General features: G+C 45.3%; 1 protein-coding gene and 1 long non-coding RNA gene across 2 annotated transcripts; both read left to right on the top strand.

Annotated features, from left to right (window-relative positions):
- Positions 1 to 1228: 1228 nt before the first annotated feature.
- Positions 1229 to 2503, top strand: LOC114688547 (sperm motility kinase X-like). Its single transcript, XM_028863126.2, has one exon. The coding sequence runs from the start codon at positions 1685 to 1687 to the stop codon at positions 2480 to 2482; it is 798 nt and encodes a 265-aa protein (XP_028718959.1). The 5' UTR covers positions 1229 to 1684; the 3' UTR covers positions 2483 to 2503.
- Positions 2504 to 9554: 7051 nt separating this feature from the next.
- Positions 9555 to 14079, top strand: LOC119087629. The gene is made up of 3 exons (XR_005091112.1): positions 9555 to 10093; positions 12344 to 12425; positions 12604 to 14079. It is a non-coding gene; the product is annotated as an uncharacterized LOC119087629 (long non-coding RNA).
- Positions 14080 to 15777: the final 1698 nt, after the last annotated feature.

The raw sequence follows: 15777 nt of genomic DNA, 5'->3' as shown, positions 1-15777 counted from the left end.
CTGGAAAAATGATAGAGGACTTGATGATTAACCCCAAAATTTTCTTTTCAAGATTCCCTAAAGATATCATCACCCCTAGAAAGCAAAAAGAAAAAGAGAATATAGATATGAGATAGATCATCGAATCTACTCTGAGAAAAAAGATAAAGAAATAATAGGATAAATAGGTAGATCACTGAATCTACACTGAAGAAAAAGGGGAAGATATAAAAATGACAAAAGGTAGACTAATGAATCTATTATGAAAAGAAAAAAGAGAAAATATGGATATGATAAGAAAAAAAGGGAGATTATGGAATCTACTTTTAAAAAGGAACTACTTGTTTTAAATAAGATAAGTAATGAAAATTTTTTGGTCTCAGTTTATCAGATGTTACTGGACTGGACATTGTTAATATATATAATGGAGTTTTTTGTCTGGATCTGTCAAATGTTAATGGACTAGACATTGTTAATGTAATCTTGACTAGATACTGCATATACTTATTGAAGATAGTTTTTCTTGTATTAGTTATAAGCTTTTTTAATTTTAGACAAAAAGAGAGGAAATGTGGTGGTATTGTGTTCACCAAAATATTGTGTACTCTAATAAATTTATCTGGGGTCAGAGAACAGACAGCCACTAGATACAAAGGCTAGAAAATGGTGGCACTCACACCTTTAATCCTAGCATTCCAGAGATAGAAATCCCTCTGGATCTCTGTGAGTTCAAGGCCACATTGGAAATAGCCAAGCATGGTGACACACGCCTTTAATCCCAGAAAGCCAGCCTTTAATCCCAGGGAGTGGTGGTAGAAAGCAAAAAGATATATAAGGCATGAGGACCAGAAACTAGAGGCTTTTGGCTGGTTAAGCATTTGGCTGGATAAGCATTCAGGCTTTTAAGCAGCAGTTCATCTGAGAGCCATTGGGATGAGGACACAGAAGCTTCCAGTCTGAGGAAACAGGACCAGCTGAGGAATTGGCAAGGTGAGATAGCTGTGGCTTGTTCTGTCTCTCTGATCTACCAGCATGGACCCCAATAACTCGCCTCAGGTTTGATTTTATTAATAAGAACTTTTAAGATTCCTGCTACAGACTTTTATCACTATTTTAAGTTATATACAGTACCAGTGTCTGTGCGTGTGTGCCCAAATGAGCACGTGCACATATATGTATGGATGCCCTCAGAGGCCAGAGGTGTAGGCTCACCTAGAGCTGGAGTTAGGGCAGTTGTGAGCCGCCTGACCTGGGTCCTGAGAACCACATACAGGTCTTCTGAACTCCTGAGCCATCTCCCTACCCAGGCACTCTGGATTTGGGGGTGTCTGTTGTCTTATCAACTGTTCTTGCATCTGATTTTATTAGTGCCTTCTCTCTCAGTGAGTGCTGAGCTCGGGTAAGAGGATGATTATCCTTCCCAAGAAGTGGCTCTTAGCTTTGATGACCCTTTGTTTTATTCTCTGTTTCTGGTTGATTCCTACCAACATGATCCGTGTCTTATTCTGCGGTGTGCTGCTTTGGAGGGTGCTTTCTTCTCTTCCTGAGCATTGAGTCCCTGTTAGGTTGTCTGAAGTATTTCTGACTTTCCTTTCCTTTTGGATGTAGGAATTTGTATTGATAAACAGTCACAGGACCCTGATTTGGACTGTTTAAAATTCCCCATTGAGGCTTTGGTTCTAGCCTTATCAACAAGGCCCTGACCATGGAGCAGGCCGGGGAGGCCTGCTGTTCTGCTGAGGAGACCTTCACCAATGACTATAAGATGATGATGACCCTGGGCCAAGGACAGTTTTCAGAGGTCAAATGGGCCTTTCATATCCCCACTGTATCCTGTGTGGCAGTAAAAATTCTTAGAAATCAGAAGAAGTATGCCTCGCTTATCAACAGTGAAATCAGCGTCATGAAATCCCTTGCCCATCCCAACATAATTAAATTGCTTCATGTGGTCCAGACCAGAGAGACCACCTACCTGGTGATGGAGCATGCATCAGAGGGAGACCTGCTGCATCACGTCCTGGAACTGGGGGCCTTAGAGGAGAGCAAGGCTCCAAGGCTGTTTACACAGATATTGCATGCCGTAAAGTATTGCCATGATAACCTTATCATCCACAGAGACATAAAGGCCAATAACATCCTCCTCGACCACAGGGGTAATGTGAAGCTGAGTGATTTTGGACTCTCCACTAAGGTCATCCCTGGGCAGAAACTTGGTGATTTCTGTGGCACTTTACACTACTGTGCCCCAGAACTCTTTGGAAAGGAGGCATATGATGGCCATGCTACTGATATTTGGAGTTTAGGCATGCTCCTCTTCCTCATGGTCGCCGGGCACTTTCCTTTCAATGCTTACTCTTCTGTGAGGGTGATACAGCAGATCCTCACTGCAGACTTCAGGGTGCCTTCGCATGTTTCCGTTGATATTCGAGATCTCATCCTCAAACTGCTGATGATAAACCCCTACAGGAGGCCCACCATAGGCCAAATCATGAGGTTCCCATAGTCAGGAGCAGTGAGGCTCGGTCACCACCTACTTCCATCCAGGCTCTCCCAGGCACCCCGAGCCCTAGCATTGTCAGGGCCATGACAGTCATGGGGTATAAATCTGAAGAAATTGTTGAGTCTCTGAGAGACCATAAATACAACCAGGTGATGACCCCTTACCTAATTCTACAGCACCAGTCACCTGGGGGAGACTGCTACCATCACCAGGAGAAACCCGGGAGAGCGATGAAGTCAGGCCTTGACCTCAACCTGGCAGATCTTCACACTTTCCCTGTGTCCTTAGGGAGAGCTACCCAGCCTGCTCCCCCCACCTTCACCTTGCCATCTAAGACCAAGGAGAAAGATGAGAAGAATGCCAGGCAGGGTGGCACAAGGCACAGCATGCCTGCCGCCCTGTGCTGCCAGGCAAAGAGGACCCACTCTCCCCACCTACCTCACCTGGGCTGTCCTGTGGCTGATTCCCTCATGGGCAGCAGCCTGGAAATCACTGAGTATTTCACACAGTCCGAGATTGGGTCATTCGGCAGCCACATGGCCAGTGTCCAGCCACCTCTCTCTCTGGACACCTCCTCTCCTGGGCCACACCAGAGTGAGACTCCAGGTGACACAGACAACAACATGTCCTCCTGCAGTCCACAAGAGGAACTCTGGAGCTCCCAGGAGGCACCTCAGTATTTCACCCCCACAGGCTCCTCCCATTGGGATACATTTCAGGAAGAGACCATGACCCGGGATGAGGCCATCACCCATGAAGCCACCAAGACCCAGGAAGGGACCATGACCCAGGATGAGGCCATCATCCATGAAAGTACCATGACCCATGAAGGGACCATGACCCAGGATGAGGCCATCATCCATAAAGGTACCATGACCCAGGATGAGGCCATCATCCATGAAGGTACCATGACCCAGGATGTAGGCCCAGCTTCATCCCGAACCCGGAGGCGTCACAGCTGGAAGGGGGTCAAGAAAACAATTATGAACTGCTTCAGAAACCTCTGTTGCTGCTGCCTGCCTCCTGCAGAGAGAGGCCGAGCCTCCTGCAAGAACCTGGCTCCAAAGGGAAGGGATGATGGAGTCACCCCCAGAACCAGGTGGGTGCACTTACCTCATTTTATCTGTGCTTCTCCTCCTGTCCCTTGTGGTAAATGATGCCTGTGCCCACTTGTGGCACACTTGTGAACTTATCAACCTGTCACTTCAGAGAGAACAATCCCAGAAAATCTCTCTAGTGTGACCTTAGGCTTTTTGAGCTACAAGTGGACACAGAGATGCTGATGAGAGCAGGGAGAGCAGGAGGCGGGGCAAGGCCAAAGGAGGCAAAGATCCCATGGAGGACCAGTGGGGTGCTTAGACACTGCAGGGCCAGTAGAGTAAGTCCTGTGTGTTCCAAAGCCACTAAGAGTCTCCTTCCTGTATCTTTCTGCTTTGAAGTCCTAAAGAGGTCAAGCCCCAACTCCATGGCTTCTGAGCCACGGGTTGGGAACCGGTCTGGCTGAGAATCGGACAGCCCCACGGGGAGCCAGGCCGGATGTCCAGGAGGCAGTGTGGACACAGGCCCCTCCTGCAGAGGAAGAGCTGTCCACCCCAGCGCAGATCTCTCCAGGTAAACTCCCAGCAGGAAGGACAGACTTTCCACAGGGTCTTGCTGAGAGGGGAGGGCTGAGGTGTAAAGGGTCCCTAAGCTGTCTCATGGAACAATAGCCCCTTGCCCTCTTCCCCTGCCTGGCTAAACATCAGAGATTGCCCTCTGAGTAGTGACTCTCCTTTGCTCCCTGTTTTGGGGCAGAGAACATGGCCTTCTCCGTGATGTGAGACTTCTCTCCAGTCAGCCTATCCCACCTGCCCCAAGATGGGTTTCCAGGTTGAGAATATGGCCAGCAAGCAGCCCTGTAAGACTCCTCTAGAGGGCAGCCTCCTGTCAACCTTTTGCAAGAACCCCCAAAAGTCATCACAGCAAGTTACATTGCTTGAGTCCTCAGACTCAACTCAGAGCAAAGGTTGGGACAATCTCTACTGAGCAGTGACTCCAGGGTCAGCTGAGTCTTCTCTCTCCACCAATTCTGCCCTCTAGTTACTCATCTGCTGCCTCTCCATGCTTGCTCCTTCAAGGCCACCATTCCCATTGGGAACTGGATTCCACACTCACCACCACGTGCCACACCATGAGGCAATGATAGGTGTCATGATATGGATTGAACCAGATACCCTTATGAGGGGGCAGCAACCTGCTGTGGGCCCTGCCTCTTGCCAGCCCAAGTCTGCACTCAAAGGGGCATATCTGTAAGGTCACTTGTTCTTACACAGGTAAGCAGTCTTTTGCACACCCTGTGGGTGAGCTTCCCAGAAACCTCCCCTCTCCATCCCACAGTCACATTGGTAAGGTCTCATCTTGTGTATCTTTTTTTTTTTTTCATCACAGGCAATTTATTTTGTTCTGTTCATTCACAGTTAATACAGAAAATACTTGGAAACATTTCCATATAATATTTGACACAGAAATCATCAAATAGAAGTATACAATGTTGACAGGAGGCAGTACATTTATAATTTATAACCCCAAATGTATTTATAAATTAGAAATGGAAAGATCTACAAATGAAATTATGAAGGTTCACCAAAGTCATTTAATCTGTCAGTTTCTCATTCATTTTTATGTCTTAATAATATTCTATTGTATGAATAAGCCACATTTTATTTCTCTCCAGTATTTGATAGCTATTTGAGTTGTTTTAACTTTTTTACTATTAGCAACACACTGCTGTAAACCTTCATGTACATGTTTCATAGGTGCACATTTTCAGTAGTTTGAGGTTATATTCCTAAGGGTAGAATTGTTGAGTAACAGAGTAACAATGTTTTGCATTTTGACCAACCACCAGACTGTTTTGCCAAAGTGGCACACCATTTTACAATCTCACCAAATCCTTGTTTTTAAGGCTCTGATTTTTGTATAAAAGCATTCAATCATTCTGTCAGACCAAACCAGGAAAAGTAAGCTATAGTTCAGAGCTGTTCTATTCCATTTACTATGCAAAGCCAATCTTGGCGTTTGCAACTCTCAGCCCTTTTGAGTATTCTTGCAGTGTTCACCTTTTCCTCCACCAATTTTTTTTCTTCTTTTTTTCTGGTTTATTTCTATCTATTACAAATGTATAAAAAATCCTCCATCAACACTGCTGATAGCAGCAGAACCTTGAGAAATATACCTTTGGTTTGCCTCAGAAAAGGAACACATATTGTACTGTAAAGTTTATAAAATTGGCGCAAAACATTGTAATAATGTTACAATACCAGTTTTAAGAGTTCATTGACTAATGGGAGCCGATGGGATACATGCAGAACTGTGAAAGCGATCTCACTTAGCCAGCTGTACACGTAGACTGTAAATCTACATTCAGATCATTTCTGAACTAAGACTATCATCTCAGTTTATCTGTTGAGGTCAACCAGGAAACCCTAGAATATACCTTGATTTTTGCAAAAGAACAAAATAGGGGGAGGGGTTTCTTCAGCATTTCAGTCTACAAGTAACAGTATCCTAACAGGCAAAGTGTTCTCTCACTGTCAACATAGAATGAACTGCTGCTGGAGGTCAACTTGGGCTTTAATTTGCATTAGCACTTACATGCATAGTAGTCCAAGTTGTTGACCTCATGACTTTAAAAAGTAACTCTAAAAAAGTAAAATGGCCCTTCTTGGAAGACTAAAGAAAGACATCCAGTCACAGTTGTAAAAAGTCTCATCAAAACAATATACCCTTTTATGAATTACGCCTCAATTAAAAAAAAAAAAGTAGCCCCAAATAAGAAGCAGCTCTGAAAAAGAAAATATAACTTAAGATATTTGAAAAAAAAACAAGGTGAATACAGGTTCAAAAGTAATTAAGATATATTTTCTTAAGGCTATCTAGAATTAGGCTTTAAAGAATTCTACCATTTCAAGTTTACCACTAGTTACTAGATACCTATTTACAAACAAGATGTTCACCTTTTTTGTTCCTTTATCAAGAGAAAAATCTACCTTCAGACTATGAGGGTGGTGATGGGGAGGGACTAGAAAACAAGATTCAAACAATCCCATGCAAATATCACATTTTTCAAATGGAAGAACTCCAAACTGCACTAGAAGTTCCAATCACTAAGACACTTTCCATTGAAATGATTTAAGTACAACTACATGGCACCAAGGTTTAGGCCTAATATAGGCCTGACAACCAAGTCCTTGTTTTCTGGAAGAAAGGCCTCAAAAGTCCCACTCAATTCCATATAACAATACTTCAAAGATCAATTAGGTTTTCCTTTCCTTAATATATTTGTTTTTGACTTCTAATCCTAAAGACTAGATTAAAACTTAGCTCATTTCCCAGAAGGCATTGCTTCCCTTTGCTCTATGAAAGAGTCCACCAAGATCTCTTCCTCAAAACCATCTAGCCCCCAGCCTCCAGCCTTTGCTTGTGATGCATCTTTCTCAACATCCTGAAAAGGTAATGTAGGTAAAATATGCTCATAAACATTAAAACTAGTTGTTAGAAAGACGTAACTAGCTTTATAATTTAAGTTTTAAAGCATAAATACTTGCAGCTTAATCTGCACTGACAATGATTGTCGAAGCCTAGAATTCAACATTTACAAATTCTCATTCACACACACAAAACACACTATTATCACACAACTTGTGTCTTGAGAGAATCTTCTGCTTTTTAAATCTTTGGCCTCCCAGTCAATCCCAAATTCAACCAACTTTTCCGAGTTCTGGTAGTTACCTGGACCACTGAGGCATTGCCACAAGACTTCTTCTCTTTTGAAACATCCTTTTTCTCTAGATATTAGGATACCTACACCAGCTTGTTTCTTCTGTGGTGTATGTTGGTGTGGGATTATCTATTGCTTGATTTTTCATGGATGTGTTTAGCTTCTTTGGGTTGAATTTTCCCTTCTAGTGCTTTCTGTAGGGCTGGGTTTGTAGACAGGTATTGATTAAATCTGGTTTTATCCTGGAATATTTTGTTTACTCCGCCTATGGTGATTAAGAGTTTTGCTGGGTATAATAGTCTGGGTTGGCATCCGTGGTCTCTTAGTGTCTGCATGAGATTTGTCCATGATCTTCTAGCTTTCATAGTCTCTATTGAGTAGTCTGGTGTTATTCTGATGGGTTTACCTTTATATGTTACTTGGTCTTTTTCCTTTGCGGCTCTTAATATTTTTTCTTTGTTCTGTGTGTTTAGTGTTTTGATTATTATGTGGTGAGGGGACTTTTTTTTTGGATCCAGCCTATTCGGTGTTCTGTAAGCTTCTTGTATCTTCATATGTATTTCTTTCTTTAGGTTAGGAAAGTTTTCTTCTATAATTTTGTTGAATATATTTTCTGTGCCTTTGAGTTGGGATTCTTCTCCTTCTTCTATCCCTATTATTCTTAGGTTTGGTCTTTTCATGGTGTCCCAAATTTCCTGGACGTTTTGTGTTATGACTTTTTTGTCTTTAGTGTTTTCTTTGACTGACGAATCTATTTTCTCTATCATGTCTTCAGTGTCAGAGATTCTCTGTTCCATCTCTTGCAATCGGTTGGTTATGCTCGTTTCTGTAGTTCCTGTTCGTTTTGTCAGGATTTCTATTTCCAGCATTCCCTCAGCATGTGTTTTCTTTATTGTCTCAAATTCATTTTTCAGATCTTGGAATGTTTCTTTCATCTGTTTAATTGCTTTTTCTTGGCTTGATTTGATTTCTTCCCATTTTTTGTTCGTTTTTTCTTCCATTTCTTTAAGGGAGTTTTTAATTTCCTCTCTAATGGAGTTTTTCATTTCCTCTTTAAGGGAAGTTTTTATTTCCTCTTTAAGAGAGTTTTTCATTTCCTCTTTAAGGAAAGTTTTTATTTCCTCATTGAGGGAATGTTTTATTTCTTCTTTAAGGGCCTCTATCATCTTCTTAAAGTCATTTTTAGGGTTGATCTCTTCTGTTTCTTCTGTCATGGTATGTTTAGGTCTTGCAGGTGTAGAATCACTAGGTTCTGATGTTGCCATATAGGTCTTTATGTTGTTGCCTGTATTTTTGCACTGGCGTCTACTCATCTTTTCCTCTGTGCGGTGCAGGTGGTGTCTGTGTCTGAGAGTGCCTCTCTTGTTCTAATTTTTAGTCTTGGTTTAGTAGGGGTTCTTGGTTAAATTGGTGCTATTGGGCTGTTTCTTCAGGGACAGCTGATTTCAGTCGGTGAATTATATACTTATGATTCTCGTGATCTGGTTTGGTGACTGGGTAGTGCCTTCTGTGTTCCCAGGTCACATTTTGTTCATTTGTCAACTCCTCAGCTGATCTTGTTTCTTCAGACTTCAAACTGTAGGCATCTGAATCTTCTCCCAGATGGGTTTCAGCTGAGCAGGGTAGTCTCACCAACACCTCCAAGTTGTTGGGTTTCACAGGATCAGCAGTTGGGCCCTGGGTTGTCCCCAGACGGAGTGTCCAGACTCGCCCTGGTTCCGACCCACGGAGATAGCCTCTTTCCCCAGGTGTTGGGGCTAGGGGCATCCCCGTTCCAAGCTTTGTCCACCCCTCTCCGTCCCCGGGCCTGTCCACCCTGTGGCCCACCGCCACAGGCCCACCTGCATCCACTTGTCTCCACCGCTGGACCTGTATGTCCCTGTCAACCGCCGCTGGGTCCGTCTACCTCTGCGGGCGGCCAATGGACCTGTATGTCTCTGCCGGCTGCCGCCGCGGGCCTACCTACCTCCGCTTGTCACTGCTGCCGGGCCCATCCACCTCTGCGAACTGCCACTGGGCCTGTATGTCTCTGCCGGTTGCCGCTGGGCCTGTATGTCCCTGTCGGCCGCTGCCACCGGGCCCTTCCACCTCCGCAAGTCGCCGACCTGCGTCCGCCTGTCTACGCCGCGTGGTTTGTCCACCTCTTTGGGCGGCCGCCAGGCCTGAATGTCTCTGTCGGCGGCCACCGCCGCCGCCGCCGGTCCTGTCCACCTCCGTCTGCTTATCTCTACCACAGGGCCTGTACACCTCTGTGGGCCGCCGCTGGGCCTGAATGTCTCTGCCAGCTGTCGCTGGGCCTAAATGTCCCTGTCAGCCACTGCCGCCGGACCTGTCTACCTCCCTCATCTTGTGTATCTTTTTGCGTTCTTTCTCCTTAGACGGTGCCAACATGTCACAGCATGAAACCCGGAAAAGTCTGTGTGACTGATGTGGACGGTACATTGATCTATGTGTCTCCATAATGTGACATAAAAACAATGGTCTTGTTAGTGTTCCAGCACTCGGAGAACACATCTATCTTATCTGCTTGGTCCTCTGAGCAACACTAAGCTCTTAGGACAGACATTTTTTTTGGTGCTCAATCTGCGAAGGAAAGAGAATCTTATTCTACTCTGGGGTGAGAAGAGTACCCCAGAACCCCATGCTTCCCAACCCACTGATAACGACTCTGGGAAAGTGCATTCCACAGGATCCTTTGCAGGTCTCAGCCAACGGATCTCCTCAGAAAAAACTGAGGAGGACTTCTCAGGTGACTCTGGCCAGTCTGGGAGGGAGATCTGGCCTCTCACATTGTGATCCCCCTAAGACAACTGTATTGTTCACCTGCCCCCATCCCCAGGAATATAAAGCCACTGGTGAGTATCTCTCTCTGTCTCTGTGTCTCTCTTTCTCTCTCTCTCTCTGCCTCTCTTCTACATGAACAACTTCCAGGCAGGTCAGCTGTTCTGTCTGAAACTGGACCCCCAGAGAATCACCAAACAATGAAGATCGCTATAAACAGCAAACCCAAAATGCAAACATAAAATAAAAATTGCAATTGATTGAAATATATACATGATATTAAAACTGACCAACCAAAAAATAACACCCATAAAACCTTGAATGACCCACCCTAATAATTACAGTCTCACAGAATCATGCTAAGGAAGCACATTCCACCTACTACCAAAGATGGAAATTGGCTTTCATTCCATGACAGGTGTATTAAGGTGTCACATGCACAAGTCCATTTTATTTTCTGACATTTGGTCTGTCTACTTTGGTCAACAGGAATAGTACTGCTACAAACTGTTTTCATCTGCTGGTTTATGTGTTTATACAGAGTATTGCCCTGCAACTCGGGCTGGACTAAATTCGGTATAGAGTCCAGACTGGCTTTAAATTCCTGAGGGTCCTGCTGCCTCAGTGTCTCTTAGGTGCGCTGGAACACTGTTAGCATTTGTGGTTTAGTCAAAGTCTCATACATCCCAGGCAGGCCACTCTGTAGCCAAAGAGGACCTTGAGCAGGATTCTCATCATCTTGTCTCTAACTTCCCAAGGCAGAAATTCCAGTTTTAGCCACTGTGCCTGTTAAGTATGAAAAGCTCAAGGCCAGTATAGGCAAGAGTGAGTTGCAGGCTGAGTGGAATCCCGTCTCAAAAAGAATATGGAAATTCTGAACATTTTGAACCATCAGAGCTAGACATGGGCTGGGGAGATGGGGGATTGGCTAAAGTGCCATAGAGAAAGGAAGGAGTGTGTGAAAACTGGATGTGGCGGTGTCCTTATGTCATCTGAGGCCTGGGGCTGAAGAGAGGCAAGTGTGGGAGCTTGCTGGCTTGAGGTCAGTGAGACCCCTATCTCGAAAATGAAGGTGAAAGCCTGTGGTGGTGGAGCAACCCTTTAATCTCAGGACTGGGAGGCAGAGGCAGGCAGGTCTCTGAGTTCAAGGACAGCTGGTCTAGAGAGTCAGCTCCAGGACAGCCAGGTAAACTCAGAGAAACCCTGTCTCAAAAACAAACAAAAAGAATTAAGATGGTGGTTGCACACGCTTTTAATCCCAGCACTTGGGAGGCAGAGCCAGGTGGGTCTCTGTGAGTTCGAGGCCAGCCTGGACTATAGAGCAAGATCCAGGACAGGTACCAAGACTACACAGAGAAACCCTGTTTTGAAAAAAACAAAAACAACAACAAAAAAATAATTCAAGTGCAAAATCATTTGAGCATTTGATGAATATTCCTCATCTACATGTGTGCTCATAGGTTTAGAATAGAATAGACAGACAGACAGACAGACACCAGACAGACAGACAGACAGACACACACACACACACACACACACACACACACACACACACACCTGTGGTCACACATGCGTCATGCACAAACACTCACTCACTATGCAGAGTTCTCCACCCTGTCCTTACCCATACCCCTCACTACTGTCTATTCCTTGTAGTCATGGCCTTTTCTTTTCTTTGCCAAAGCGCATGACTCTTAAACCCCATGGTGGCATAACTACCAGTCCCCTCTAATGACGAATTCTCTCATTTTTTTCTCTCCTCTTATTTTGACTTCTGTCTGTAGTCCAGGCTGCCAAGGACTGGCGACCCTCCTGCCCTCAGCCAACTGATTGGAGGGGGATACAGGTGTGCAGCTGTTCTTAGTGAGTTTGAGGGGTTTTGTTTTTTAAATTATCTATGTAGCGGTGGATGACCTTGAACTTTTTATAATTTATTTTATGCACATTGGTGTGAAGGTGTCAGATCTGCTGGAACTGGAGTTACAGACAGTTGTGAGCTGTCATGTGGGTGCTGGGAATTGAACCCTGGTCCTCTGGAAGAGCAGCCAGTGCTCCTAACCCCTGAGCCATCTCTCTAGCCCGACCTTGAACTTTTAATCCTTTTGCCTCTACCTACCAAATGTAGGGACTACAGGAGTTCCTCACCAAGCCTGGTTTATTTGGTCCTGGGAACAAGAGCTGACCCAACTGAGTCATACCTGTAGCTCAGGCTAGCCTGGGACTCACTATGTAGCTGAGGAAGACCTCCTGATGGAATTGCAGACCTACACCATTGACCCTGAACTTTCTCTCTCTCTCTCTCTCTTTTCTTTTAACCTTTCTAGATGACCTAGTCTTTTTACTGAGAGTCTTTTTGAGTGCTAAAAACATGACCTGTATCCAGATGCTGCTCTTCTTCTGAAGCTGGTGAGCTGTGATCTGGTCAGGAGGGAGGGAAAGGAGGCTGTCCCAGTTCCATGCCCTCTTGAGGACACTCAGGTCAGTGTGCAGCAGTCCCTGGACTGTCACCTGTGTAGCCAGGCTGCTTTGAAGGACTGTTCTGACTAGCGGCCCTCAAGTTGGACTCATCTAACTCTCTATGCAGCTCCGAGGGACAGGATGGAAGGCACCAGCCTCCACCAGCACATGTCTGGACCTGTAGCTGATGGCACTATGAGATGGAGCCTCACCCCCACTGCTTGAAGGTTTAGTCCCCTCACCCCTCGGGAGAATCTCATACCCCTCACATTTAGCCAGTTCTAGGGAGTTTGTGCATTTTTCTTAAGACTAGATGCTAGAGCTAGGATGAAGGTGTATGCTTATAATCCCAGGACTCTGGGGGCTTAGTCAGGAGACGAGCCATAAATTCAAGGCCAGCCTGGGCTATATAAGGAGCAGTAGTCTAGCTTTGGTGGCACTGTGAGATACTTCTCTCTCTAAAACATAGAAAGTGAACAACAGGACTAGTATTCCGTGTGCCTTGCATGCACACTGGTTCTTGGCCCTGGGTTCTTGTCCAGTATAAAATAAAACCAGGTGGAGCATGCTGGGAATCCCAGTATTGGAGGGTGGAGACAAGAGGATCAGGCGGTCAAGGTCATCTTCCAACATGGAGAGATGGAGGTCAGTCTAGGAGGAATGGCACTATTTTAAAAGCAAACAACCCCTACCCCAAATCTTAATGCCCAAATCTGAGAAAAGAGTGACATGGCAGCCCATTACAACCACATATTCCGTGTGAATCAGAAGACCTTTCTGATAGAGAGAAGAAAGTCGGCCATCTAGATGTGCAGTGCAGTAATTTTTTTCCCTGTGACTCACATCTGGAATTGGCCTGAGCATTGAGTTCATCCCCTGTGCACAGCACTGAAGAGTTCAATAAGTACTTCCTGCTGGCCCTGTGGGAGGCACTGGGGAACTGTGTGAGTAGTGTTCCCTGGTGATGCTGTGGGAGGCAGTCTGGAGGAAGGTTTGGAGAGCATGGAGACCCCAACCTGTGCCAATAGGAAAGGCAGGAAGGCTGCTGGCCCTGCAACCTGTCAGAAACTCTGGTGTTGTGCCGCCCCCTTGTGGCACTTCTATACCAGTTCCCTGTTAGTGCACCTGGTTGGCCGAGGTCCCTGCTTCACCTGGTGCCAACAACTGGGGTGGTTGGGTGGGTTTGTGGGTGGGGTGGGGGAGGCTTGCTCGGCTATACCCATCTAACATGATTTTGTCCTTCCTTCCTTTCATTCCTTTTCCCCATTATCATAGTAAAGGAACAAAATACCCTTCATAGCTCTGCTGACCAGGAGATGGCCTTGAAGAAACTGCAGAGACACACACTGCTGTTCCAGGCTGTGTTGTTCATAAGGCTAGACAACTGGGCAGCGAGTCAAGAGTGTGAAATTGACACTCTGGGCGAGATTCAGAAGCACAAGAGGACTGGGACAGTGAATGTCTGTTTTTACATTACCTGCTTCTTTTGTGAGATAGGAATTTGTTCCCCAGAATGCAAGAAAGAGTGAGCAGACTTGCTGAAGCTTGTCACCCCAGCACTTGGAGATGGAGACAGGTGCATCTCCTTTTTTGTTTTGTTTTGCTGTTGTGATTTATGTATTGGGTTTGTTTGTTTTTTTTCCAAGACAGTGTTTCTCTGTTTGGCCCTGGCTCTGTTGACCAGGCTGGCCTTGAACTCACAGAGATCTGCCTGCCTCTGCCTCCCGAGTGCTGGAATCAAAGGCTTGCTCCACCACCGCCTCCATTTGATGCAGGTGCATTAATCTTGCTGGCCTTGAGAAAGCCTGTGTCCAAAACACAATGTGTACAGCATCTGTGAATTGACATTTGAGGGAATACATGTGCTATATACCTACAAGTTTGAGCATACATGTGTATGTATTCAAGGACACACATGTACAAGCACACAAGTGTAAACATATAATGTGTGAGTGATCTGCACACACACTGAAGTAAAAATAGTGATAAAGAAGCACACAGTTACTTGCAGAATCAGGTAGATTTTTGGAAAACCTGACCTTCTGTGCAGGAACATCCTGGTCATCAAGACCTAGGAGAATGAGACAGGGTGATGCTGCTGAGAACACTGGGGTGGTCCTCTCTGGATGCTCTATGGTTGACAGAGCCCAGATAGACATTTGGGGACTCTTATTACTTCTGAGCAGATTCCAATTAGTGAGCTGACAAGGTGATCCCAGCTTTGTTAGCACTGTGGGTCACCTGGATGTCTCACCTCTCTGCAGCATGAGACGAGGCATCTCTCAGAAGCCAAGGAGAATGGCCCTGCACTCGGGAGCAAAGGCCACCTTGATCAATTCTACTGGCATTAACCCCCCTTGCAAATCATTGCAATGTGTTTTCTATGTTGGAAATAAAATGGCATTGTTAAATGAGCTTTTTGTTGTTTTGAGACAGGGTCTTTATGTAGCTCTGCCTGGCCTGGTACTGTGTAGCCTGTGTTGGACTTAAATTTGAGGCCGTGTGCCTCGGCTTCCCGAGTGGCTGCGATCACAGGTGTGCCTCATCACTCCCTCTTCAATACACACTCCTCCCTCTTTGTTTCTGTGTATGTGTCTCTGTCTGTCTCAACAAGTGTATCACATACCCCACCTTATCCTTGAATTTGTGATGTAGCAAGAGGTGCCCGTGAATCCTGAGCCTCCTGACTCCAGCACTCACTCACACTAGTTTTATGTATCACTGGGGATCAAACCAGGGTGTGTGCACACTAGATATGCACTCTTCACACTAATCCACATCTTCAGCATATAATGCTCCCTTTTCTTCAACTTTTGACAGTTCTCTATTTGGACTGCTATCTTTTGAAAATAATATGGCTGGTTAAAAATGTAAGCGTAGGAGAGTATAGCAGAACGATAGTTCCAGTGTAGGTGGCGCCATTCATGTCTCCTTTATAGGCAGCTCAGTGTTGGGCAGCTGTGTGATGCTGTGCGTGTCACTGTTAAGGCTCAGTGGGCCTTGTCTGTCAAGTGATAGTACCTCATCCATCATGGTGTGAGAAATCTGTAGTGGAAATTCATTCCACCAATTAGCTTTGAGGTATAAGTCTTAGGGATGGCTTCTGATCCCCGTATGTGATCACTTTTTTTTTTTCATTAAATTTTCTATTCACTTTTACATACCAACCACAAATCCCCCTCTCCTTCCTCCTTCCATCCCCCAGCCTCTCCCCCCCAATACATCCCCCATTCCCACCTCTTACAAGGCAAGGCCTCCCATGGGGAGTCAGCAGAGCCTGACATTCAGTTGAGGCAGGTCC

This window comes from Peromyscus leucopus, chromosome 3, assembly GCF_004664715.2.
Source record: "Peromyscus leucopus breed LL Stock chromosome 3, UCI_PerLeu_2.1, whole genome shotgun sequence".
Classification (NCBI taxonomy): domain Eukaryota; kingdom Metazoa; phylum Chordata; class Mammalia; order Rodentia; family Cricetidae; genus Peromyscus; species Peromyscus leucopus.
The sequence above is the reverse complement of the archived record's forward strand: the minus strand, read 5'-3'. Positions and strand labels throughout refer to the sequence as shown.